The sequence below is a fragment of the Peromyscus californicus genome, unplaced genomic scaffold, assembly GCF_007827085.1.
Source record: "Peromyscus californicus insignis strain IS unplaced genomic scaffold, ASM782708v3 Scaffold_11__1_contigs__length_118956290, whole genome shotgun sequence".
NCBI lineage: Eukaryota > Metazoa > Chordata > Mammalia > Rodentia > Cricetidae > Peromyscus > Peromyscus californicus.
This window is the reverse complement of record NW_026294402.1, coordinates 95,574,175-95,599,701: the sequence shown is the minus strand read 5'-3', so window position 1 is coordinate 95,599,701 and position 25,527 is coordinate 95,574,175. Positions and strand designations below refer to the sequence as shown.

At 39.3% G+C, this 25,527-nt stretch overlaps 1 protein-coding gene across 3 annotated transcripts in view; it reads left to right on the top strand.

The window, feature by feature from the left end:
• Ppp2r3a (protein phosphatase 2 regulatory subunit B''alpha) overlaps window positions 1–25,527 on the top strand; it is a 152,140-nt gene that overhangs the window by 90,423 nt on the left and 36,190 nt on the right. For all 3 annotated transcript variants that reach the window (XM_052718279.1, XM_052718295.1, XM_052718286.1), the window contains exons 6-7: window positions 2,782–2,856; window positions 24,609–24,695. In XM_052718279.1, the coding sequence (XP_052574239.1) occupies window positions 2,782–2,856; window positions 24,609–24,695 (162 nt within the window). The remainder of the gene's footprint in view (window positions 1–2,781; window positions 2,857–24,608; window positions 24,696–25,527) is intronic.

Below are 25,527 nucleotides of genomic sequence, written 5' to 3'. Positions count from 1 at the left end.
TTTTTGTTTGTTTATTTTTTTAATAATGAGAAAAACATGAAGTTGGGCATCCAGGAGGAGCAGGAGGAAGAAAAGATAATGATCAAAAAATGTATGAAAACTTTTAAAAAATAATCTGGTGAGAAGCAAGAAAGGCTGTGGAATAATCAAAACAACTATCATGAACTCTGGAGTCTTCACTTGGGGCATCTTGACTCTTTGATTTAAGCACATATCCAAAATGGCCCTCTGGTTTTTTCCACTAAGATCTATTTGTACATAAGATTAGAATAGGAAGAAGCTGTGCATGGTGAATACTAATGCCTGCCTATAATCCTAGCGCTAGGAGACTGAGCAAGAGGAGGTAACCTGTGCTATATAACATACCAGATCGGTCTCAAGAAACCAGTGAATGAATAAATAAATAATGAAATAAGAGAATGGAAACTTGAATCAAGCATACTGAGATCTCCAAAGACAGTTGCCACCAGCCCATAAAAGTAGACAGAAACAGAGTTGGGGGGGAGGGGAGTACTTGTAGGGGAGGAAGTAAAAAAAAGACACAAAGCCTGCCTGTCAAAACACTCCAGCCTAGGAACAATTTAGGTTAAGGGCAATGGGCCCTATTACTATCACCAGATTTCAGGGATATTAGTAATTTATTTAGTTGCATAGGCTCTGTATTTACTCATCCAGGGTACTCACCCATGTGGAACAATTTTTACTAATGGAGCCCAATAAATGAAACAAGAGTACACTTGTCTTTTTTTCTTTTCTGTTTCTGAGATGTTAAAATCTGTTGTTTATAAATATGTTTTCTACATGTAGAAAGGATATATCTCAGATCTTTAAGAGAAAATCTCAGAGCTGTAAGTATGTTTTGGGATGCAACATTGGCCCAGTGGTTAAGAACAATGTTGCTCTTTCAGAGGGTCCAGGTTTTTGATTCCCAGGACCCAAATGACAGCTTCAACATCCTGTTCTGGCCTTTGTGAGCACCAGGCATGTCATGCACAGACATACATGCAGGCAAAACATTCATACACATAAAATAATAAATTCAAAAAAAATTTAAGAAGTTTTTATTTTCTTTTACTTCTTTGAGTTTTTGACCTTTAGCCCTTATCTACCAGTCTAGAAGAAAATGTTAACTTTTCTGAGGTTCCTTCAGCATGGAACTGTACCCTAGGTCTGAAGTTGGGGGTTATTTTTGAAGTAGCAATAATCCATGACCAGAAGATCCTTCAAATCCAGATATTCTTTGCTTCTTTTGTACAATAAATCACTCCAGGATCTAAGAGAAAGAGAGAGAGAGAGAATGTATGTGGATGTAACACTCTGTACTCATGGAAGCCAGAGGGTAACATCCTGCTCCATCACTCCCCACCTTATTCCTTTGAGACAGGATATCTCACTGAATCTCAGCTCAGCTAGTAGCCAGAAAGCCCCAGTGATCCTCCTGTCTTTGTCACCCATAGCACTGGGGAAGACATTTAGCAAGGATACAAATTTTTAGATAGCAGTATATTCAAGAGATTATTGTGCAATACACTGAATATAATAACAATGTATATTCTTTTTTGTTTTTTTTTTACTTTGAGACAAGGTCTTGCTATGTAATCCTGACTGTTCTGAAAGGCACTATGTAGACCAGGTTGGCCTTGTACTCAGAGATCCTCCTGCTTCTGCCTACCAAGTACTTGGATTAAAGGCATGTGCCACCATGCCTTACTATAATGTATATTGTTGAAAATTCCTAAGAATAGGTTTTAAATGTTTTCACCACACATGAAAAAAAATTAGTATTATGACTTCTTGGGATATTGAGAATAAGTGATTGTTGATGCTCAGCTCTAAATAGGACATTTATACCATACCATCTGAGGCTCAGAAAACATCATGAAAAAGCAGAAAGAATGTAAGAGCTGGAAGATTGGGAGAAGGACTGTTGAAATGTTATCATTTCATGATACAGCCGTTGCAAATATAATCTCACAGCAGCTGTAGTTGTTTGGACTGGGCATACATAAGACTGGGCCTGTCACCAGCCATGGTTCAGGGAGGGGGGTCATGGGGCCGTAACCTTCTGTCCTTGTTTGCTTCTCCATTGCTATGATAAAGCACTAACCAAAAGCAACTTGGGAAGGAAACAGTTTATTTGGCTTACATGTCCCTATTACAGTCCATCATTAAGGGAAGTCAAGGCAGGAACTGTGGAAGAAAGCTACTTATTGGCTTGCTCTCCATGGCTTGTTCATCTTGCTGTCTTATACTACTCAAGACCATCTGACCAGAGGTGCTACTACCCAAGTGAGTTGGGCCCTCCCACATCAATCACTAACCAAGAAAATGTTCCACATCATGCCTTCAGGCCAGTCTGATGGAAGCAGTTCCTCTCTTGAGATTCCCTCTTTGCACATGTCTAGATTTGTGTCAAGTTGACAAAAACTAACTAGCACATCTTACCTGCTGAATTACTGGCTACTGATAGATTCTAAAGAAGGGACAGTCATTTCCCTTAATGTTTTAGGATTGCAGTACATATCTGTAAGACATTTGATTCACAAATCACCAAATATAGCTAATTTAAAATTTTATATTTAAACATATTATGTGTGTAGAAAATCATGTATTATAAACATGCTTATAATAAAGTATTTGTTAAATTTTCAATGCATTATGCAGTATTCCAGAATATAGGATTACCTCAACTAACTGTAAGTTTACTCCACAAGAAGGAAACGCCTCTGAAGAATTTTTTTTAATGTTTATTAACTTAATTTTGATTTCAATCTTTTTAAGGATGTGGTAGACACACACCCTGGCCTCGCCTTCCTGAAAGATGCTCCTGAATTCCATTCCCGCTACATCACCACGGTAAGATGAGTACTAATTTGTCATAATAAAACTGCTTAAGTCATCTCTTTATTGTTATCTAGCATCCAGATTTTTACATTGTTATACAAAAGTTAATTTGGGCTATAATGATTATTTTAAATGGAAAGAAGTTAAAGAGTGAAAATAAATGAGTAATTTTTTTGTTTTGTTTTTTCAAGACAGGGTTTCTCTGTGTATCTTTGGAGCCTGTCCTGGAACTTGCTCTGTAGTTCAGGCTGGCCTTGAACTCACAGAGATCCACCTGACTCTGCCTCCCGAGTGCTAGGATTAAAGGCATGCGCCACCGCCACCCGGCAAATTTTTTATTTATATTCACATCCCTTCACATGTGGGTCAATACTTAACAGAGGTTGGTAGTATAAAATCCCACTAATATTCTGTCTGGTATTGTGAGGCATATATTTACTCTTTTTTTGAGATACATTTTTATTTGTGTGGGTGTTTTGCCTCCATGAGTGTCTGTGCTCATGTGCATTTGGTACCTGAGGAAGCCAAGAGAGAGCATCAGATTCCCACTGGAGCTTCAAGATTGTTATGAGCTGCCATGTGGGTGCTAGGAATAGAACCTGGGTCCTCTGGAAAAGCAGTCTGCCTGTGCTCTTAACTTCTGATCCATCTCTCTATCTATGTCTTTACTCTTACAAATTTTCATATTTGGTTGAGCTTTAGCGTTTCCAAGTAATACTGAAAATAATTGTTAGCAGTTTATCCTCCTCAAAAAAGATGTCTCTTGACCCCTAAAATTGTGTCTAGAGATAATGAGAAGTAGCTCATGTGTAAACAGAGAACAAACCGTGTAAGGATCTAAAATAACATGCTCACAACTCCATTTTGTGAGGTGCTCACACTACTTGATTCTCAGATATAGTCTGATCTAATGAGTCACAGGTAGATGTCATCATGAGTGAGAGGGTACAGGCCAGCAGTGAAGTCTCGGATTATTTGGGCATGAGATATCCAAAATGCGAGCTTGTGGACAGAAATTTCTCTGTTCCTGCCTTGCCCAGCAGTCTGGACGAATCTCTCCCACCCGTGGTCCCACAGCTGCTTATAAAATACTCAGAGGCTTATATTAATTACAAACTGTATGGCCTATGGCTTCAGCTTCTTGCTAGTTAGCTCTTTTATCTTAAATTAACCCATTCCTCTTAATCTATATGTTGCCACATGGCCATTTGCTGGTATCTTTCACAGAGGGCTGATGTCTCTCTCGACGCAACGCTTCTTCTCTATATATCTCTGCTTGGATTTCCTGCCTGACTGCAATCTTTCTTGCCATAGTCCAGAACAGCTTTATTTATTATCCAAAGGGAGCCACACATATTCACAGCATACAGAAAGACATCCCACAGCACTTTCTATTCACAGATATACTCAAGTGAGACCTTTGCCAATGGCTTACTTAGATAAACAAGGCAGTCTCCTCTAGGGAGAATTCTGTCACTATGAGAGTATAGTTCTAATATAACAAATGGCTACTGCATTATTTCAGTATTTTCCTCTTGTTGGAATGTCTTTCTTTGCTTTTCCATTGGTTCTCTTTTGATGCTATAAAACTTTGTAAGATTTTGACCAGTAAGAAGACTCAGCAGCTAGACATAGTGATGCCTACCTTTAATCCAAGCACTTAGGAGGCAGAGGCTGGTGGATCTCTATGAATTTGGAGGCCATTCAAGTCTACAAAGCAAGTTCCAGGACTACACAGAGAACCCTGTCTCCAAAACAAACAAACAAACAAACAAACAAACAAACAAACAAAGGCTCAGCAGCCTAGCCAGCAAGCCTAATGACCTGAGTTTGATACCTAGAACAACATGGTGGGAAAAGAGAACCAACTCCCATAAGTTGTTCTCTGACCTCCATACTCACACACCATGGCATGTGTGTACACACACACACACTCATGAGAGAGAGAGAGAGAGAGAGAGAGAGAGAGAGAGAGAGAGAGAGAGGATTAAATTTTAAAATAAAATGGAAGATTTGTTTTCTAAGCCAGAGGTGGTGACATTGTCATTGCAGACTATCTCAGAAGTTATTTTTGCTTACTAGTCATGCTGTACTCTAGCCATCCTCTCCACACAATCCCCTAGTTACTTTCTGACTTGTTGACTCCTAATTGATCTTTCTGCTTCTACCGTCATTGCCCATACAGACTAGTCTTCCCAAAACATTATCCTTTAAAAATACAAGTCAGATCACATCACTCCTCTATTCCAACCTTCCAATGGTTTCCCATCTCACTTGGAATAAAAGCTACAATTCCTGTCAGTACTCCGTCATCCCCCACATACCTTTGCAACTTTGCTCATTAATGTTTCATTATAGAATTTTCAGACAAAATTTATTTTTGATTCTCCTATCCACCTGTTCTCTCACTCTCTGTGACCCCTCCACTTTGTACTCTTCTATTTGTAGTAACCTCCTTTCTATTTTCATGTCACATGTGCTCTGCTGCCCTCCTCCCTTCTCTAATACCTCTTTTCCCCCTGTATAATCCTGTTTCAAGTTTCGTAACCCAGACCCACACCCAAACCTCCCACATGGGTACAAACATTGAAAACTAGGGTCCTGGGTCTGAAGAAATGGTTCACATTTAAGAGCACTTGCTGTTCTTGCAGAAGACCTGGGTTCAGTTTCCAGCATCCACATGGCAGCTCTTGACCATCTAAATCCAGTTCTGGGGGACCTGGTCCCCTCCTCTGACCTCTGTAGCACTACATGCATATGATGGACTTACATGCAGGCTGGCAAAACACTCATAGACATAAAATAAAAGTAAATAAACCTCTTAAAGAATAGAATCCACATATGAAAGATAACATGAAATATTTGTCTTTCTGAGCCTGGCTTACTTCACTTCGTATGATAGTTTTCAGATCCTTCTATTTTCCTGTGAATTTCATTCTTCCTTATAGCTAAATAAAATTCCTTTGTGTGTGTATATTTTTTCAATGTCCACTCACTTATTAGTGGACATCTAGGCTGGTCTCATTTCAGTAAACATAGATGTCTGTGTATCTTTGTAGGAGACTATAGAGGCCTTTGGGTAAACGCTCAGATGTAGTATAGATGGGTCATATGAGAGTTCTATTTTTTAAGTTTTTAGAGCCTTCCCTACCAATTTCCATAATTATTGTAATAGTTTACACCCTGTCTTAGTTAGGGTTTCTATTGCTGTGAAGAGATACCATGACCACATCAATTCTTATAAAGGAAAGCATTTAATTTGGGGTGGCTTGCTTACAGTTTCAGAGGTTCAGTCCATTGTCATCATGGCAGGAAGCATGGCAGCGTGCAGGCAGATGTGGTGCTGGAGAAGTAGCTCAGAGTCCTACGTCTTGTAGGCAACAGGAAATGGTCTCTGACACTGGGAGTAGCTGGAGCATAGGAAACTGCAAAGCCCACTCCCACAGTGACACACTTCCTCCAACAAAGCCACACCTCCCTTTGGGGGCCATTTTCTTTCAAACCACCATATCCCTTCCCCTCCACAAGCTGTAATAAGGATTGCTCTTTCCCTACATTCTCATCAGCATTTTTTATCATCTCCTTAAAAAAAAAAATGTGTATGTGTCTTAGTTACTGTTTTATTGCTGTGGTGAAACACCAAGATAAAGGCAGCATATAGAAGGAAGAATTTAACTGGAGGCTTGCTTAGTTTCAGAGTATTAGTTCATGACCAGCACAGCAGCAAGCAGGCAAACATAGGACACTAGAGCAGTAGCTGAGACTAGACAGGTGTTATACAGCTGAGCTACATTCCTAGTCCTGTGAAGTTATTCTTGCTTCAGGAGTCTAATTCATGAGATGGCTCAGCAGGTAAAGGTGCTTCCCCGAGAAACCACACGGTAAAAGGACAGAACTAATTCCCACAGCTTGTTCTCGGCCTGCATACATGTGTGGGCACACACACACACAGAGTTTTTTAAATAATTCTCCATTAATTCTGCAGATCCAAAGGGAATTATTAAGTCTTGGTTATTGGCTGTTCTGTAAATTCAGGGTACATTAACAGCATAACTGAAGTTTTTCATTGTGTGCATATAATCCCAGCTCTTTCAGAGGCTGAAGGAGAAGGATCTCGAGTTTGGGACTAGCCTGGGCCATGGAGCAAGGTCCTGTCTCCAAAAAAAAGAAAAAGAAAAGAAAAGGAAAAGGAATATCCTGGAAATTGTGTTTTATTTAGAATTCATTCTCAGGAAAGAACTTAATGAACAGAAAAGTAAAGAGATAAATATTCTTCATTCTTTCCAGTTTGCTGGTTTTTTTTTTTTTTTTAGCATGCCTGAACCTATAGTAGTCTGTGCTATTCCAGCAACTGGGACCCAAGGAATTTAAGATTTTAAAGAAAAAAGCCATGAAATTCCATTTTTTTAGGAAATTCCATCAGCTTAATAATTGTTGAACAAAAAACAACTGTACTAGTCACTCATGGAATACATTTAATTATCTCTGCTGTCATCATTTTCATGGTGGTATTATTATTAAGCATATTATTGCTTAAATGTATGAAATTTATACTTTGGCGTTAGCATTGTGTTACTTTGTCTCCAATTTACAAGAATGAATCTATTACTCAGAAATAGGCATTAAATTGCAAAGTACTTATGACAATAATAGAGCAGTTTAAAACAGTAGCATAGACTGAAGAGTATCAAGACTCACTTGGAAGTACAGAATGTGAATCTATACATACTGAGAATAACTGCTACTGTGGTAATTTTATACCAACACTCCAAAAGAAATGTACAGAGAAAAAGTACAACAATAAAGGGCTGGAAATGTGTGTGGCTCAGTGGTAGAGCACTTGTCTGCCATGCAGTGTCCCAGTGCCACAAAATAAGTCAAAACAAAAGTGTAACAAGAGTATCTAAAAACAGAACTTTTCATTGGTTATCTTTTCTTTCCAGTGCCCTAGCTATTATGAAATCTAGTCAAATAATGGCATGAAGTAACTGAAACTTTAATATTATTTTAAAATACACTGAGTTTTTTTTCTAGAAAAAAATGCAACATAAGGTCTAGTATGAAATTGGCTAATTGTTTTCTTAGGCATGAAAGTGACCGAGCTAAAGAGACACCCTGCTCATAGCAAAAACAATGAAGATCATAATTACATAAATCATAAAGGTCTGTGGTATAGGAATATATATTTTGGTAACTATTTTATCAGTTGTTTTTAGACTAGAAAAAACACCAACTAAGTAAGGAATTACTCCAAAAGTCAGCTCATATTCTTTATTTTCTGAGCATTACCAATGGAGAAAGCCTTTTTGATAGTGAATGAAAATGAAAATATGAAATACCAGCAAATTATAGCCTGTGGATTGTAGTTTTGTGTGCTGGGCCAAGAGATTGTTGGTGAATAAATAAATGCTCTGCTTATGCATGCCAACATATGCCAGCTTTTGAAAAAGGAGGTGGCCCATTTAAGTTTTTTAAAGTGAGCAATGAGCCTTCAAAGACTTCTTTGTGGTACTGGCACCAGCAGTAAAGTTATTCTTAGGCTCACGCAGATGGTGTCTCAGAGGTTTACTCAGTGTCTCACTTGGCCTGAATCTATCACTTTAGGCTAAAATGACTAAGCTGTGTCATAGCTGCTTCTCACCACTGAGAGCTTTTAAACTCACTCCCTTTTCTCTTAACAAAGAAAGAAACCACTTTTTCAGAAAATTTTTAGTTTTCCAAGTTATTTAGAAAGACTGAGAAGAAATTTCAGAGCCATAACAGTTACAGAATGAATTAGTGATCCATTCACTGTGCCTTTTCAGATGGAAGAGCCAGGCTTCTGTTGTTTGAGTGTGTCTATCTGCACTCATCACCTATAATTAGAATTCTTTGTTAATTTCTGTCTGCATTTAATCTATTTTCAAAAATAACATGTAATAAAGCCAAACATTTCCTTTCCTGGTAGCCTATATTGTGAATTAGTTTCCATTTTCATATATGTAAAGAAGGGGAACTGACAATAATTCAACTTGTCTGTCAGGTTGAGTAGAGATCTTAGTGAAAGATTGTCAGTTTCATTCCTCTCACAAGTAGTAAATAATGATTCTTGTTATTTTTTGACATTAAAATGGTGACAAAGTTGTTAAAATGGTAAGCATGGGGGAGAGCCAGCTGCTATATTCTTTCACCACTAGATGGTAGCCCTACTTCAGTGATGTAAAATGCAGACTCAGTAATGGAGAAATAAATGTCTTATGAAGTTGGGCCTCAGAATATAGAGATTGGGAAATGGAAGATACAGATGCATTATTATACATTGCTAAAGAAGCAGCTTAGCAAAGGCTCACAGCAGAACACACCTACCAATTTTATTTTACATGTCTGAGTGTTTTCCTTGCATGTATGTATGTGTATCACATGCCTGCTTGGTGCCACAGAGGTCAGAAGAGGGCATCAGATCCCCTGAATCAGGTGGTTGTGAACCACCACCTGGATGCTAGGAACCAAACTTAGATCCTCTGCAAGAGCAACGAGTGCTTTTAATCACTGATCCATCTTTCCATCACGTAAAACATATGAAAATTTTAAATAATGCCAAAAGGTAGAAAGGAGGCTGGAAAAATGACTCCATAGTTAAGAGCATATACTGCTCTTCTAGAGGACCAGAATTTGGTCCTAGCATTCACATGGGCAGCTCAAAATTACATGTATCTCCAGCTCCAGGGGAATCTGATGCTCTCTTCTGGACTCCATGGGCACCCATTTACATATAGGTGTAACACAAATTGCTAAATGGTCTTATTAATAATTAAAAAAAAAAAACCTGGAGCCAGATATTGGGGTGAAAACTGAGAGATCAAAGGGATAGAACAAGCCAAGCCACAAGTTCTTATCGCTAGGAAATCCTTGGCATACAAGAAGAGAGAGCTACTTCCTGTATACTCATGCCTATATACCTTTCTGTACCCTGCCATCTTACTTCCTCTCTCTGCCCAGCTATATCACTTCCTCTTTCCGCCCAGCTCTATCACTTCCTGTCTGTCTCTCCAGACCTCCAGACCTCTATAGTTAACTAGTGCTGGCATTAAAGGTGTGTGCTGCCACACCTGGCTCTGTTCCCAGTGTGGCCTTGAACTCACAGAGATCTAGATGGATCTCTGCTTCCCGAATGCTAGGATTAAAGGCGTGTACTACCACTGCCTGACCTCTATATTTAATATAGTGGCTGACTTTATATAGGTGCTTCTATTCATGTTTAACATAAACATACACTTTTTTTAATTTAAAGAATTAGAGAAAAAATGCAGATCAAAATTTTAGAATATTATATCTTGCTTCCATAAATAATATATTTGAGTAGAATACATAATTTAAGTATATAATCAAAATCAATAAATAAATTTACACAGGACAGTGGTGGCACATGCCTTTAATCCCAGCACTCAGTAAGCAGAGGCAGGCAGATCTCTAAGTTCAAGGCCAGCCTAGTCTACAGCTCGCTCTCTCGCGCGCTCTCTCTCTCTCTCTCTCTCTCTCTCTCTCTCTCTCTCTCTCTCTCTCTCTCTCTCTCTCTCTCTCCCTCTCTCCCTCTCCCTCTCCCTCTCCCTCTCCCTCTCCCTCTCCCTCTCCCTCTCCCTCTCCCTCTCCCTCTCCCTCTCCCTCTCCCTCTCCCTCTCTTTTTCTCTCTCTGTGTCTTTCTTGCTTGCTTGCTTGCTTGCTTGCTTTCTTGCTTGCTTTCTTGCTTTCTTGCTTGCTTGCTTTCTTTCTTTCTTTCTTGACAAGGTCTTGCTGGTCTTGCTGTGTACCCCAGCTAGCCTGAAATTTAATATGCAGCTCAGATAGGCCTCTAATTCATGATCCTTCTGCCTTTGTTAGTATTACAAGCATGTATCACCATGCCAAGTTAAATGACATTATTAGGGTTCATTTTCCACATCCGATTTCTGTACTGAGAATCTTTTTTGTTTTTAATGACTTGACTTTTAATGTTAAGCTTTTAGGACTGGAGAGATTGCTCAGTGGTTAAGAGAACTACACTGCTCTTACAGAGGAGCTGGGTTTGATTCCCAGTACCTTTGTGATGAATGCCAACTCCCTGTGGCTCCAGTTTCAGGGGATCTGAAGCCCACTTCTGGCCTCCATGGGCGCCTGTATGCATGCAGTGTACATAAACTCATGTAGGCACACATACATACGTATAACAACAAATAAACAATAAGTATCCTCTTTCATCAAGAACCTCTGAATCTGAGTGCTTAGGACCAATGGAGAAATTAAGCACCAGCTACTCTGGCTTCCACCTAATACATAAACCCTGTCCACTTCAGCCTAAGAACTTGACAGAAACTAACATCATGACTTCATAAAACCCAATGCTTTATATAGAGTTAATTTTGGAATGTCTCCCTTATATTGAAGCATTTGATGAGTATAAGGGCACATCTACTCAGTGGTTCTAATTCTGTCCTCTATTCCAAAACAGAAGTCAATTGCTGCTTCTACACAGTAGTCAGCCATTCAGATTGTGATAACATCTTCACTCCAGTCTTCTTTTCCTTAGATTCAGCCTTTGCTACATTAGTAATATCTTCACTGTTCACTTCTATATCTTTTACACATTTATATGCCACTATCTATAAGTCATAGACAAAAATACTGATACATGAAATATAAAAAGGTTTTGGGGGGGTTGACATCTATCTGTTATTCACAACTTAAGGAATGTATTGTTGAGATAGCTATGAAACCAGCCCATATTTAACATCACAAAGGTAACACAAAATTATTTGTTATATAGCTTCTAAACTTAATTATTATGTCAAGAAATTGTTACTTAGTATACTCAAAGCATCAGGTCAGACACTGGAATGCAAGTCAAGGAAGATGGGGTCTGTTTAGAGTTTGCAGTTGGTGATAATCAGGTACACCAGTGTTGGACTCTAATCATAGGAATGACTGAAAGACGTTTGTCAGCAGTAGAAGCACAGGCATCAGAGCTCTCCCCTACTCTCCGTTCCCAAGTTTCCTGTGAAAGGGTGGCCTATGGGCTCCATTGTGGAAGGTCAGGAGTTAGCTCAGAAAGCAGGGATGAGGTTTTGAATGCCAGGCAACAGAAATTAAACCTTCATTCTGGTGCTAAGTTGCCCTGTTTTGTTGAGAATTACTCTACTGAAAAATCCAGCAACAGGGTATTAGTTTAGTATCTCATTAGGTCAAAGTTTTGAAAAGATGAACAGCAGTCTTCACTTTTTTGTTGTTCTTGAACACAGACAGCTTGAAAAGGAGGGTTAACCTCTTCTATCAGAAAACTACCAAAGATCCAGAATTTTTATATTACCAAACTATTAAAAACCAGAGAGCTGTGTGTTGTGGACACATACCTGTGTTGGCAACATTGAAAAAGTGAGACATGATTCCAAGTCAGAGACCAGCCTGATTTTTTTCAGATTTTTTTAATTCAGATTACATAGTGAAACCCTATCTCAGAAATAAAATAAAAATACAGAAAAGCTAGAGTACCAAATTGTCCTTCTCAGTATTGTTTCTTTTTGGAGGAAAATAAGTGACTACGTGTAATACATAAAATGTTTTGAGTGCATCATGGCCTCCAGCTCTAGGATTGCAGCTTCTGTCTTCTGTAGCTGGAGAGTTTCCGGGTCCTGCCAAGCACCACCAGTCCAACAGCCCACTTATAAAATAAACACACAGACTCTTATATTATTTAAACTGTTTGGCCTAATGGCTCAGGCTTCTAGCTATCTAGTTCTTACATCTTAAATTAACCCATTTCTATAAATCTATACCTTGCCACATGGTTAGTGGCTTACCAGTATCTTACATGTTGGTACTTATGGCGGCGGCTGGCAGCATCTCCTGACTCAGTCTTCCTGTTCCCAGAATTCTCTGCTTGTCCTGCCTGTACTTCCTGCCTGGCTACTGGCCAATCAGCGTTTTATGTATACAGAGTGATATCCACAGCACTTCCCCTTTTCTTTTTTTTCAAAAAGGAAGGTTTTAACTTTCACATAGTAAAATTACATATAACAAAACAATTATCAAGGAAGAATTACAGTTACAATATTTAGTCTATTTATAATAACTAGTCTATTTGTATTTGGCAAAATTAAAGAAGATACCCTATCTGTCCTATATTTGTGAGTCTAAGGTTTCATATCTAACTTATCTTTTATAACAACTAAAGAAAATTATAACTATCTAGTCTTCAACTACATCAAAGACCTCAGAAGGATATAATATTACCTGAGAAATGGGAGAAGGATGCAAGCAACTATCGGGAGTCTTGTAAGAGTAGACAGAAACAGCTAGCAGCCTGGACAGTCATCCAAAGTTCTCTTTTAAAGTTGGGGCATCTGTCTTCAGCCTACAGGTCTAGAGTCTCTCAGTCACTTTCTCTCTGTGTCCTGTAGAATGTCTGGCAGTTTCCTCTGCGAAGCAGGAACCTGAAGGACCATTTTGCCAAGCAAAGTTCAGTGGTTACCTTCCTATGGGTCCTGAATGTCCAGTTGATACATTTTTTTCAAGCAGTCCAGTTTCTTGCCCAAATGGCTATTTTTGTCAAGAAGAAGATAAACTCCATACTGAGTGTCTTCGATGTCCATCCTCATCTCTGAAGTAAATCATTGCTGCCAGGAGCAGACATGTCTCATTGTCCAAAAAGTTTAAATTTTTAAAACATTTTAAATGCCATATTCTGTAGGTCTTTGAACTGTGTGAAGATTACCTACCTAACTGAATTATATCTATGTATACCTAGAAAACTTAACTAACATAGTTACAAGTTTGACTACCATAGAAGACTAATTATTAATCTATATTTCTTAATTATCCATTACAATTTAAATGAATTACATAAATATAATACCTCAAATGAGAATAGAAATTTATATACAGTATAACAAAATTAAGTTTAAACTTGTATCAATAAACTAAAATCCATAGCAATATAAAACATTTTAAACAAGTTGTTGCTCTTTAAAAGTAGGTTCAACAATCTACCCTTTTATCCTATCATTATCTATACTATCCCCTTTTTTTCTTTAGAAAGAGATTGCATTTATTAAAATATTGGTTTTTCTCTGTCCCACACCAGAGGGCTCTTCTCATATGGGACACAAGAATCTCTTAACCTTTTCTTTTAGTAATATGCTTGGGTTTAGAGAAGGAGTGAGCCAATTCCATCTCCAAAGCCAGCTTGGTATATTTGGGAATTTGGGCATAGCTTCTCTTACTACTTCCTGCTGGAGGGGGGGTGATATATGCTGTGGGATGTTCTGTATGTCAAATGTGTTGCTGATTAGTCAATAATTAAAACACTGATTGGCCATTGGCTAGGCAGGAAGTGTAGGCGGGACAAGGAGGAGAATAAAGCTGGGAAGTGGAAGGCTGAGTGAGAGAGACACTGCCAGCCGCCACGATGAGAAACAGCATGTGAAGATGCCGGTAAGCCACGAGCCATGTGGCAAGGTATAGATTTATAAAAATGGATTAATTTAAGCTGAAAGAACAGTTAGCAAGAAGCCTGCCATGGCCATACAGTTTGAAACCAATACAAGTCTCTGTGTTTACTTGGTCGGGTCTGACGGCTGTGGGACTGGCAGGTGAGAGAGATTTGTCCTGACAGTGGGCCAGGCAGGAAAACTCTAGCTACAGATATATCTTATGGGGACACAAAGAAAATTTTAGGATTATGGAGTAGTTCATGAGGATGTAGCATCTGAGCCAGTTGCCTTGAAACCATTCTGGATGTTGGATCATCTGGGCCATGTTGTCATCGGAGACCTTTCAGGGGGTCTTGGCTGGTCAAACCTGATGTATCTTAATCTGGAACAAATCCATAGCCTCTGGCTTTCTGTGGAAACAAAAGCAGAGCCTCCTTTCCAAAGCAACATATCCTTAGATCCAAATTTTGAAGTCAAGGTATCTTTACAATATACATATTGTCTTAACTCAACAGTTTTTACTATCAAATGTCTTTCTGCAGTTAAGAATATCAAAGACAACATAATCCAGATTCTCTGTGTGATATCCATCTTTATGTGGCATATTTTTTATATTAATTTTACTGTCTCTTTAAGGACTTTAAACTCTGTATTTCTTTATATAACTGTATAGTCTTCCTTTTCCAGTCCTCCCTTACACTGTAACATACAAATCTCCAGCCTGATCACATTTGCTTCCAGCCTTCTTCCCATTCTATCTCCAGTTTCTTCCAGTTTCAAATCTGCTAAATTCAGTAAATTGCAACACAATTCTTCACAGACCTCAGAAGAACAATACTCAACTTCATATGGAAAAAAAAAAAACAGGATAGCCAAAACAATCCTATACAATAAAGGAACTTCTGGAGGCATCACCATCCTGACTTCAAGCTCTACTATAGAGCTATAGTAATAAAAAACAACTTGGTATTGACATAAAAACAGACATGTTGATCAATGGAATCAAATCAAAGACCCTGACATTAATCCACACACCTACGAACACCTGATTTTTGACAAAAAATCCAAAATTATACAATGGAAGAAAGAAAATACCTTCAACAAATGGTGCTGGCATAACTAGATATCTACATGTAGAAGAATGCAAATAGATCCATGCACAAAACTCAAGTCCAAATGGATCAAAGACCTCAACATAAATCCAGTTACACTGAACCTCACTGAAGAGAAAGTGGGAAGTAGCCTTGAACGCATTGGCACAAGAGACCACTTCCTAAATATAACACCATTAGCACAGACACTGAGAGCAACAATTAATAAACGGGACCTCCTGAAACTGAGAAGCTTCTGTAAGGCGAAGGACACAGTAAATAAGACAAAACAGCAGCCTACAGAATGGGAAAAGATCTTTTCTAACCTCACATCTGACAGAGGGCTGATCTCCAAATATATAAAGAACTCAAGAAACTAGACATCAAAATATCAAATAATCCAATTAAAAATGGGCTATAGAACTAAACAGAGAATTCTCAACAGAAGAATCTCAAATGGCCAAAAGACATTTAAGGAATTGCTCGACATCCTTAGCCACCAGGGAAATGCAAATCAAAACAACTCTGAGATACCATCTTACACCTGTCAGAATGGCTAAGATCAAAAACACTGATGACAGCTTATGTTGGAAAAGATGTAGAGAAAGGGGAACACTCCTCCACTGCTGGTGGGAATGTAGTCTTTGCAGCCACTCTGGAAATCAGTATGGCAGTATCTCAGAAAATTGGGAATCAACCTACTTCAAGACCCAGCAATACCACTCTTGGGCATATACCCAAAAGATGCTCAACCACACCACAAGGACATTTGCTCAACTATGTTCATAGCAGCATTATTTGTAATAGTCAAAACCTGGAAACAGCATAGATGTCCCTCAACAAAAGAATGGATAAAGAGCCGGGCAGTGGTGGCGCACGCCTTTAATCCCAGCACTTGGGAGGCAGAGCCAGGCGGATCTCTGTGAGTTCGAGGCCAGCCTGGGCTACCAAGTGAGTCCCAGGAAAGGCACAAAGCTACACAGAGAAACCCTGTCTCGAAAAACCAAAAGAAAAAAAAAAAAAGAATGGATAAAGAAATTGTGGTACATTTACACAATGGAGTATTACGCAAGGCTAAAAAACAATGTCATCATGAAATTTGTATGCAAATGGATGGAACTAGAAAATAGTCATCCCAAACCCAGAAAGACAAACATGGTATGTACTCACTCATAAGCAAGTATTAGACACAAAGCAAAGGATAACCAGTTTATAATCCACAACCCCAGAGAAGCTAGGTAAAGAGGAGGACCCTAAGAGGAACACGCATGGATCACCCCAGGAAGGGGAAAGGGTTAAGATCTCCTGGGTAAACTGGGAGGGGGAACAAAGGGGAGAGGATGGGAGGTAGGAACATGAGGGTTCCAAATGGTCAAGTTGGGGAAGGGACAGAGAGGGAGAGCAATGAAAGACATACTTTTTTTTTCTTGGGGTTTTTTATTTTTAAACAAAAGTTATTCATGCAACATATTTTCATTGTAATTTCCCATCCTGCAATTCCTCCCATATCTTCCCAACATCCCTACACACCCATCTTTGTTCTCTCCCACCTCTTTAAACACACACCAAAAAAAGAAAACCACACAAAATGGAAATCAAAATAAACAAAAGGTCAATAAGACCCAAAAAAAGGCCAAACAAAGCAAAATGAGTCACAAAGTCTACAAAATACCATGGAGTTCATTTTATGTTGGCCATCTACTCCTAGGCATGAGGACTACCTTGAAATATGGTTAAATACCCAGTGAGCCTCCATGGAAGAAAACTGATCTTTCCTTTACCAAAGAATATCAATTACAAATAGCTTCTTGGTTAAAGATAGGAGCCTTTGTTTCCATCCCCTTCTCAGTGCTGGGACCCCATCTCACTTGGACTAGTGTAGGCCTTGTGTGTGCTGTCAGTTTCTGTGAGTTCATATGTGCATCAGTTCTGTTGTATCTGGAAGACAATGTTTCCTTAGAGTCATCCATCACCCCTTGCTCTTCAGGATTTCTTTTTCTTCCATATAGCTCCCTGAGCCTTGAGGTGAGGGCTTTGATGAAGATATCCCGTTTAAGATGAGTGCTCCAAAGCCTCTCACTGTCTGCACATTAACCAATTGTAGGTCTCTATTAATTCTCATCTGCTGCAAGAAAACCCTTCACTGATGAGGGTTGAGCAAAGCATTGATCTATAAGTACAGCAGTATGTCATTAAGAGTCATTTTATTGCTATGTTCCTTTAGCAGAATAATAGCAGTAGCTTTTCCCCTAGACCCATGACCTATCTAGTCTCAGGCTCCTGACCACTTTAGCAGTGTCAGGACTGGGTTTCATCTCATGGAGTAGACTTTAAGTCCAATTAAAAAGAGTTGGTTGCCAGGCACATGCCTTTAATCCCAGCACTTGGAAGGCAGGGATGGATGGATCTCTGTTGAGTTCAAGACCAGCCTGATCTACAGAGTGAGTTCCAGGACACCAGAGCTGTTAACAGAAACCATGTTTCAAAAAAAAAAAAAAAAGTGATTGCTTACTCTCATAACATTTGTGCTACTGTTGCATTAGTATATCTTGCAGGCAGGTTGCTGTTACAGGTGATGAGGGTTTGTAGCTGGGAAATATTGATGATTTCCTTTCTCCTCTGGTAGCATGCAGAGTACATACCAATACCGTGAATGCCAGTAGGAGTGAAGCTTCTAGTTAGCACCAGCTCTACTTCAATGACATGTAAATATTATCTTCAGCAGTGGGGCTTACCATTAGGTTGTGGAGAGTAGCCAATACCCTTGGCAATAGACTGTAATATTTGGGGTTTTCATGGGGCCAAAGACTCAACAAGATGTAACTCACTCTTGGCACTGGAGGTTTATTTAACTTGGTAACATAAGATGTCTAGTTGGGGCAAGCATTGTCTCCCCTATTATTTGGTGACTCCATTTAGATTTCCTTCATATATGTATATACTTTAGGACGTTTCTACAGTAGTAGGTTTCCATATGGTTTTAAATGTCCTTTAATGTTAGTTATGCCTCCTCATATTCCCTCCTTTACCCTTCTCTTCCATCCCTTTCCCTGTTTAATCCTATTCTAGTTTCTCCTTTGTCTCTCCATAACAATATATCCTATTTCTCCTTCCTTGGGAGAACCTCTCCTCCCCACTAGTCTTTTACTCAATACTTAACCTCTGTGGTTTTTCAGATTGTAGTACACATAATTGAAGGCTTAAAAGCTAATATCTACATTGAAGAGAAAACATACAATATTTGTCTCTTTGGATCTGGGTTGCCTCACTCAGGATGATTTTTTTTTCCTAACTCCATCCATTTTCCTAGGAATTTTATAATTTTTTTCTTAACAGTTAAATAGTGTTCTATTGTGTAAATGTAACACATTTTTATTATCCATTCATCGGCTGGTGGGCATCTTGACTGTTTTCAATTTCTGGCTATTATGAATAAAGCAGTAATGAATGTGGGTGAGCAACTATCTGTGTAGTAAAATGTAGAGATTTGGGGGGTATATGCCCAAAACAAGTATAGCTGGATCTTGAGGTAGAATGATTCCCAGTTTCCTGAGGAACTGCTGCAGAGTTCCATAGTGGCTGTAACAGCTTGCTCTCCCACCAGCAATGGATAAATATTCCCCTTTCCCCACATCCTTGCCAGCATGTGTCACCATGTGTTTTATTGATCTTGCTCATTCTGAATGGGGTAAGATGGAATCTCAAAGTACTTTTAATTTGCATTTCCCTGATGGCTGAAGATGTTGAACATTTCTTTAACTGTTCCTCAGAATTTTGTGTTTCCCTTAGTTCTTTTTTTTCATGGTATAAGTAAATTTTTATTAAAATATATATGAAATACACACACATATACAAAAACGATACAAAATGATGGGGTTTTTTTAGCAGTGCTCTTACTCCCAAGGAAAAGTCACGAAGCATGACATAATCCACTAACAAGAGTTTTATCAAGACAAGGAGAAAGGGATCTATGTGATCAGGCCTGTGGAAGGACACCTGTGAGAAAGAGGGCAGGGGAACATGGGGCCTGTCTTTTAAAGGCCAGGTCGCACCTGCACACACAGGCCCACATGACTATTCCACACATGCACATAGATCATGTGGTCACACCCTCTCAATTATGCAGCCATGGGGCGATGGTTACGCAGGATGTATGACCCGGAAATGACTAGGTGGAGATGACTAAGTGTCCCACCAGGCATGCACGAACATGGGGGCGTGGTTGGGAGAATTCCCTTAGTTCTGTACCACATTTTTTGGGTTATTAGTTTTCTTGTTGTTCAGTGTTTGTAGTTCTTTGTGTATTTTAGATACTAATCCTCTATCAGATGTACAGTTGATAAAGATCCTTTCCCACTCTGTAGGCTGCTCATTTCCCCAAATGACAATGTCCTTTGCCATACAGAAGCTTTTCAGCTTCATGAGATCCCTTTTATTATTTCTGGTGCCTGTGTTATTAGTGTCTTGTTCAGAAAGTACTTTCCTTAACCAATTAGTTCAAATCTATTCCCCACTTATTACTTCTGTCAGATTCAGGGTAGCTGGTCTTACATTGAAGTTCTTGAATCATTTGGAGTTGTTTTGTACAGGGTGATAAATATGGATCTACTTGTATTCTGCTACATGCAACCATCCAGTTTGATCAACACCATTTGTTGAAGATGCTGTACTTTTTCTGATGTGTATTTTTGGCTTTTTGTCAAAAAGTCAGTTGTCTATAGGCATGTGGACTTATGCCTGGGTCTTCAGTTCAATTCCATTGATCAACATTTTTGTTTTTATGACAGTACCATGCTGTTTTTATTATTATACTCTATAGTACAACCTGGGATGGTATATACCTCCAGAAGTTCTTTCATTATTCAGGATTGTTTTAACTATCCCGGATTTTTTATGTTTCCATATGAAGTTGAAATCTATTTCTACGAAGAATTTTGTTGGAATGTTGATGGGGATTGCATTGAATATGTAGATTGCTTTCGGTAAGATAGCCATCTTCACAATATTAATCCTGCCAATCCCTGAGCATCTGAGCATGGGAGATCTTTCCATCTTCTGGTGTCCTCTTCAATTTATTTTGTCAATGTCTTAAAGTTTTTATTACACAAGTCTAACTTGCTTAATTAGAGTTATCCCAGGATCTTTTTTAGGCTATTGTGAAAGGTGTTTGATCTCTCTCTCAGTCTGTTTGTCATTTGTATATAGGAAGCCTACTGATTTCTGTATGTTAATTTTGTATCCCAGTACTTTGCTGGAAATGTTTATCAGCTGTAGAAGTTTTCTAGTTGGAGGTTTTAGGATCTTCTTTGTAATGAGAGACTCAATGGTCTATAATACACACACACACACACACACACACACACACACACACATACACATACACATATATCAATTTATTAAGGGGTTCTGTGAGGAAAACAGACTCACTGACACAGGATAAGGTAAATCCAGTTGCAGAGTCCTTGGAAAGCTGGGGACCAATCACATGCTGCTTCACACTACCTGATCTAGTCTTCACCCACAAGAGTGAGACCTCCTTTTCTCCTCCCTTGTAAATGGTCATGTAGGCAGATAAGAAGCACCGCCACTATCAGGCCAGATAGCCCAAAGTCATGGGCGGAGCGAATTCCCACTACACTTTCATGTATAAGATTATATCATCTGCAAATAAAGATACTTTGACTTCTCCTTTTTTATTTGTATTCCCTCTATCTAGTTGTCCTGCTGCTTTAACTAGACTTTAAGTACTATATTGAATAGGTAAGGAGAGAATGAATATCCTTTTCTTGTTCTTGATTTAAGTAGAAGTGATTTGAGTTTCTGTTAGGTTGGTATTGGCTATAGGCTTGCCTTTATTATGTATGTCCTTGTATTCCTAGTCTCTCTAGGACTTTTATCAGGAAGGGATGCTGCATTTTTTTCAAAGGCCTTTTCTGCATCTAATGACATGATCATGTGGTTTCTGTCTTTTAATCTGGTGGATTATGTTTACATATGTTAGACCATCACTTTCTCTGGGATGAATCGAACTTGATCATGGTAGAAAATCTTTTTGATGTATTCTTGGATTTAATTGGGAAGTATTTTATTTAAAATCATTGCATCTATATTCATAAGCGATATTGATCTATAATTTTCTTTTTTGTTGGCTCTTTGTGTGGTTTGGGTATCAGGATAATTGTAGCCTTATAAAAAGAATTAGGAGCCAGGTGGTGGTGGTGCACATCTTTAATCCCAGCACTCAGGAGGCAGAGGCTGGTAGATCTCTGTGAGTTGGAGGCCAGCCTGTTCTCTAGAGAGTTCCACGACAGCTAGGACTACATAGAAAAACCGTGTTTTGAAAAACCAAAACAGAAAAAGAAAAAAGAAAGAAAGAAAAAGAGAATTAGGGAATATTCCTTTCTTCAGTTTCTATTTTGCAAAGTAATTTGAGAAGAGAAGTATTATTGGTGTTAATTCTTCTTTCTTTGACAGTCTGGCAGAATTCTGTGCTGAATCCATCTGGACCTGGCCTTTGTTTGTTTGTTTGTTTGTTTGTTTTAATTAAATTAACTATTTATTTTTTCCAGCCTGATCACAGTTTTCCCTCCCTCCCTCCCTCCCTCCCTCCTCTCCTCCCAGACCCTCTCCCCACACTCTCCGCCCCACCCCCAAACCTTCACTATCCCTTCCATCCACTCCTCCTCCTCCTTGCTCTTCAGAAAAGGGCAGGCTTCCCTTGTATATCAGCCAGCCATGGCTAGCAAGTTGCAGTAAAACTGGGCACCTCCTCTCCTATTAAGGCTAGACAAGGCAACCCCGTAGGAGGAAAGCAGGTAACAGAGTTAAAGACAGCCCCTGCTTCCACTGTTAGGAATCCCCACAAGAAGATCAAGCTACACAACTGTAACATGTGCAAAGGGCCTAGGTCAGTCCCATCCAAGCTCTCTGGTTGGCAGTTTAGTCTCTTTGAGCTCAGGTTAGCTGATTCTGTGGGTTTTCTTGTGGTGTCCTTGGCCCCTCTGGTTCTCACAATTCTTCCTTCCCCTCTTCCACAGGATTCCCCAAGCTCTCTATCTTATGTTTGGCTATGAGTCTGCATCTGTTTCCATCAGTTACTGGATGAAGCCTTGCTGATGACAGTTGGGCTAGGCAGCAATCTGAGTATAGCAGAATATTGTTAAGAATCATGTCATTACTTTTTTTTTTTTTTTTTTTTTTTTTGCCAGTCATGTTTGGTTCTATCTTCGGTCTCTGGACTGTCCAGCCTCTGGGTCCTGGCCCTCCAGGCAGTGTCAGGTGGGCTCCATCTTATGGTATAGAGTCTCAAGCTGGACCAGCCACTGGTTACTCCCATAATTTCTGCACCAGCTTTACCCGAGCACACCTTGTAGCAGGGCAATGTAAGTCAAAAGTTATGTGACTGACTGGGAGACTTTTTGTTTTTAGTTTTTCGAGACAAGGTTTCTCTGTGTAGTTTTGGTGCCTGTCCTGGATCTCGCTCTGCAGACCAGGTTGTCCTTGAACTCACAGAGATCCGCCTGGCTCTGCCTCCTGAGTGCTGGGATTAAAGGCGTGTGCCACCACCGCCTGGCTCTACTTCAATTTTCTTCTATCTATTAAGACTTGATTCATGTCCAAGTATGTCAGTTTTGGAAAAAGTTCCATCAGCTGCTGAGAATATTCTTCTATGTTTGGGTGAAATATTATGTAAATGTCTTCTAGATCCCTTTGATTTATAACATTATTTAGCACCAGCATTTCTGTTTCATTTGTGTCTGGGTGACCTTTTTATTGGCAAGAGTTGGGAATTAAAGTCATCCATTATCACTAAAGGTCAAAATGTGATTTCTAGCTGTAATAGTGTTTATGAACTTGAGTACCCTTGGGTTTGGTGCATTAATGTTTAGAATTACAATGTCTTCTTGATGTTTTCCCCCCTTTAGAGAGTATGTAGTGTCCTTTCCTGTCTCTTCCAGTTAGTTTTGGTTAGAAGTCTATTTTGTGAGGTATTAAAACGGCTATAACTGTTTGCTTTGTTGTGCTAGGATCTAATCATCCAGAATATGATGGTTAAGGAGTTACTTGGTGTCAATATCTGGTCTGGTCTTTATTGGGTAAATGTTTTGTTCTTTGGTTGCTGTCGCCCTCTCTGGATCCTAGGCAAGTGTGGTGACTATGGGTCCCCGTAGAGACTTTCTGAAGGCCGGCTGTGGTGGTGGCACGCCTTTAATCCCAGCACTTGGGAGGCAGAGGCAGGCGGATCTCTGTGAGTTCTAGGCCAGCCTAGGCTACAGAGTGAGTTCCAGGGAAGGCTCTAAAGCTACACAGAAAAACCCTGTCTCAAAAAAAAGTGAGGAGAATTTCTGAGGTCCCTGAGGGACAGAAAAGAATAGAGATGGGCTGAAAGGAAAGGCTGAGAGGGTTTTGGGGAAAGAGCTAAGCTACATCCCCAATATAACTTTAGTAATCAAAATAATGCACCTTTGAATCATGCCAGTTTGACAGTCATCCTTCTGACTGACTGATCATTAAGCCAACACAGTAGAATCTTCCCACCTCATTACTTTACCAAATGTACACAGCCCAGTGAGGCATCCCTGTGTAACTGAGAAACAAAGGAAGTGATAAATAAATGGCTAGGAAATGAAAATATGAAAGGGAATTTTTTTCTCTTATAAAGGCAGTTGTAAACTATATATATATAGGGTTAAAATACACAGTTCTGGTTTTCTCACAGAATTGCAATTGACATCAAAAGTTGTTATTTAAATTAGCTCCACATATATTCATAATCTGGTCTTCGGTAGGGTAATAGGTTTTCTATCCCCCAGTAATAGGTTTCTCCACTGACGCAGTAAGCCAGATCAAGACGAATTGAAAACATATATCAACAGGTTTATTTGAGCAAAGCACCTCCTGGGTGGGTTCTCCAGTCCCAGAGATCCAGGGTAGAGAAGCCACATGAACTAAAGTAGGGAGATTATGTAGCCTGTAGGAGAGGGGTGATGACATGTCCGCCACAAGCTGGGTTTGTCTCCAAGTATGGTCAAAAGCTAGAATGGTTAGCCAGGGCTTGGGCTGCTGGCAGCATCAGAATGCGGAACTGGGCTTTTTGGCACCTTTTCTTTGTTGGAGATTCTCTGAGAGGGTGGGGTTTGGAGAGAGACAGGAATGGAGCTTTCCAGATCTGAACATAAGGAAATAGAGATCTGAACTGTTTTAATTGTTTTTGTTTTCCTTTTGGAACTAGGTTGTTCAGAGGATATTCTACACGGTCAACAGATCTTGGAGTGGAAAAATTACTTCAACAGAGATAAGGAAAAGCAACTTTTTGCAAGTATGCCTCTCATATAAAGATACATACCAATTTAATAATTTTACTTTACTTAAATGTTTTTTTCTTACTCTATTATACAACACTATCACTGTTTCCAGGCTGTAAGCACTTATCAGTTGCCCATGTAGTGCAAAGGGGCTGTTAAAGAAGATAGAATAAGATGGGATTTCTGCCTGCAAGCATGCAATGTGAAACAAAAACAGAAAGGCACATTCTCACCTGAATTGATAGATACGCATAGGAGGTGCAGAGGAAGCCTCAGAAGGATCAGCCTGTGATCCTTATCTTGGAGAATATCAGGAGTTTACCAAGATAAAACATCAATAGAAAGGGGTTTCCAGTAAACAGCAGCAGCACAAGCCAAAGCCAGAGACAGAAAGTGTCCTTGTGTTCAAGACCTTCCGACCAGTGGCTCCTGTGAAAGTGACTAGGTTGGGAAAATGGGCTTACCAAAGAAATGAAAGTATATGGACTTGATCCCTTCAGTAATGACTCTACCTTGCTGCTGCTGGAAATAATAAATCTTATTCAGTTATTTTATCAAACAAAAAAAAAATGATTGACCACTAGTGGGAGCCTTTTACTGAGATAACCTTGATACCCAATTGTTTAAGCTTCTATAAATGTAAAGAAAATAGAATGGTTCACACACTTGGAAATGTGTGTGTGTGTGTGTGTGTGTGTGTGTGTGTATATATATTTTTAAATGGTTCACACTAAATGAAGCTTATACTGATAACAGTACCTTCTTACTATCTTCATCTTCATATGAGACAGACAAGGTATTGGAGACCTAGCAAATTAGCAATCCATAATGGATAGACAAATAATA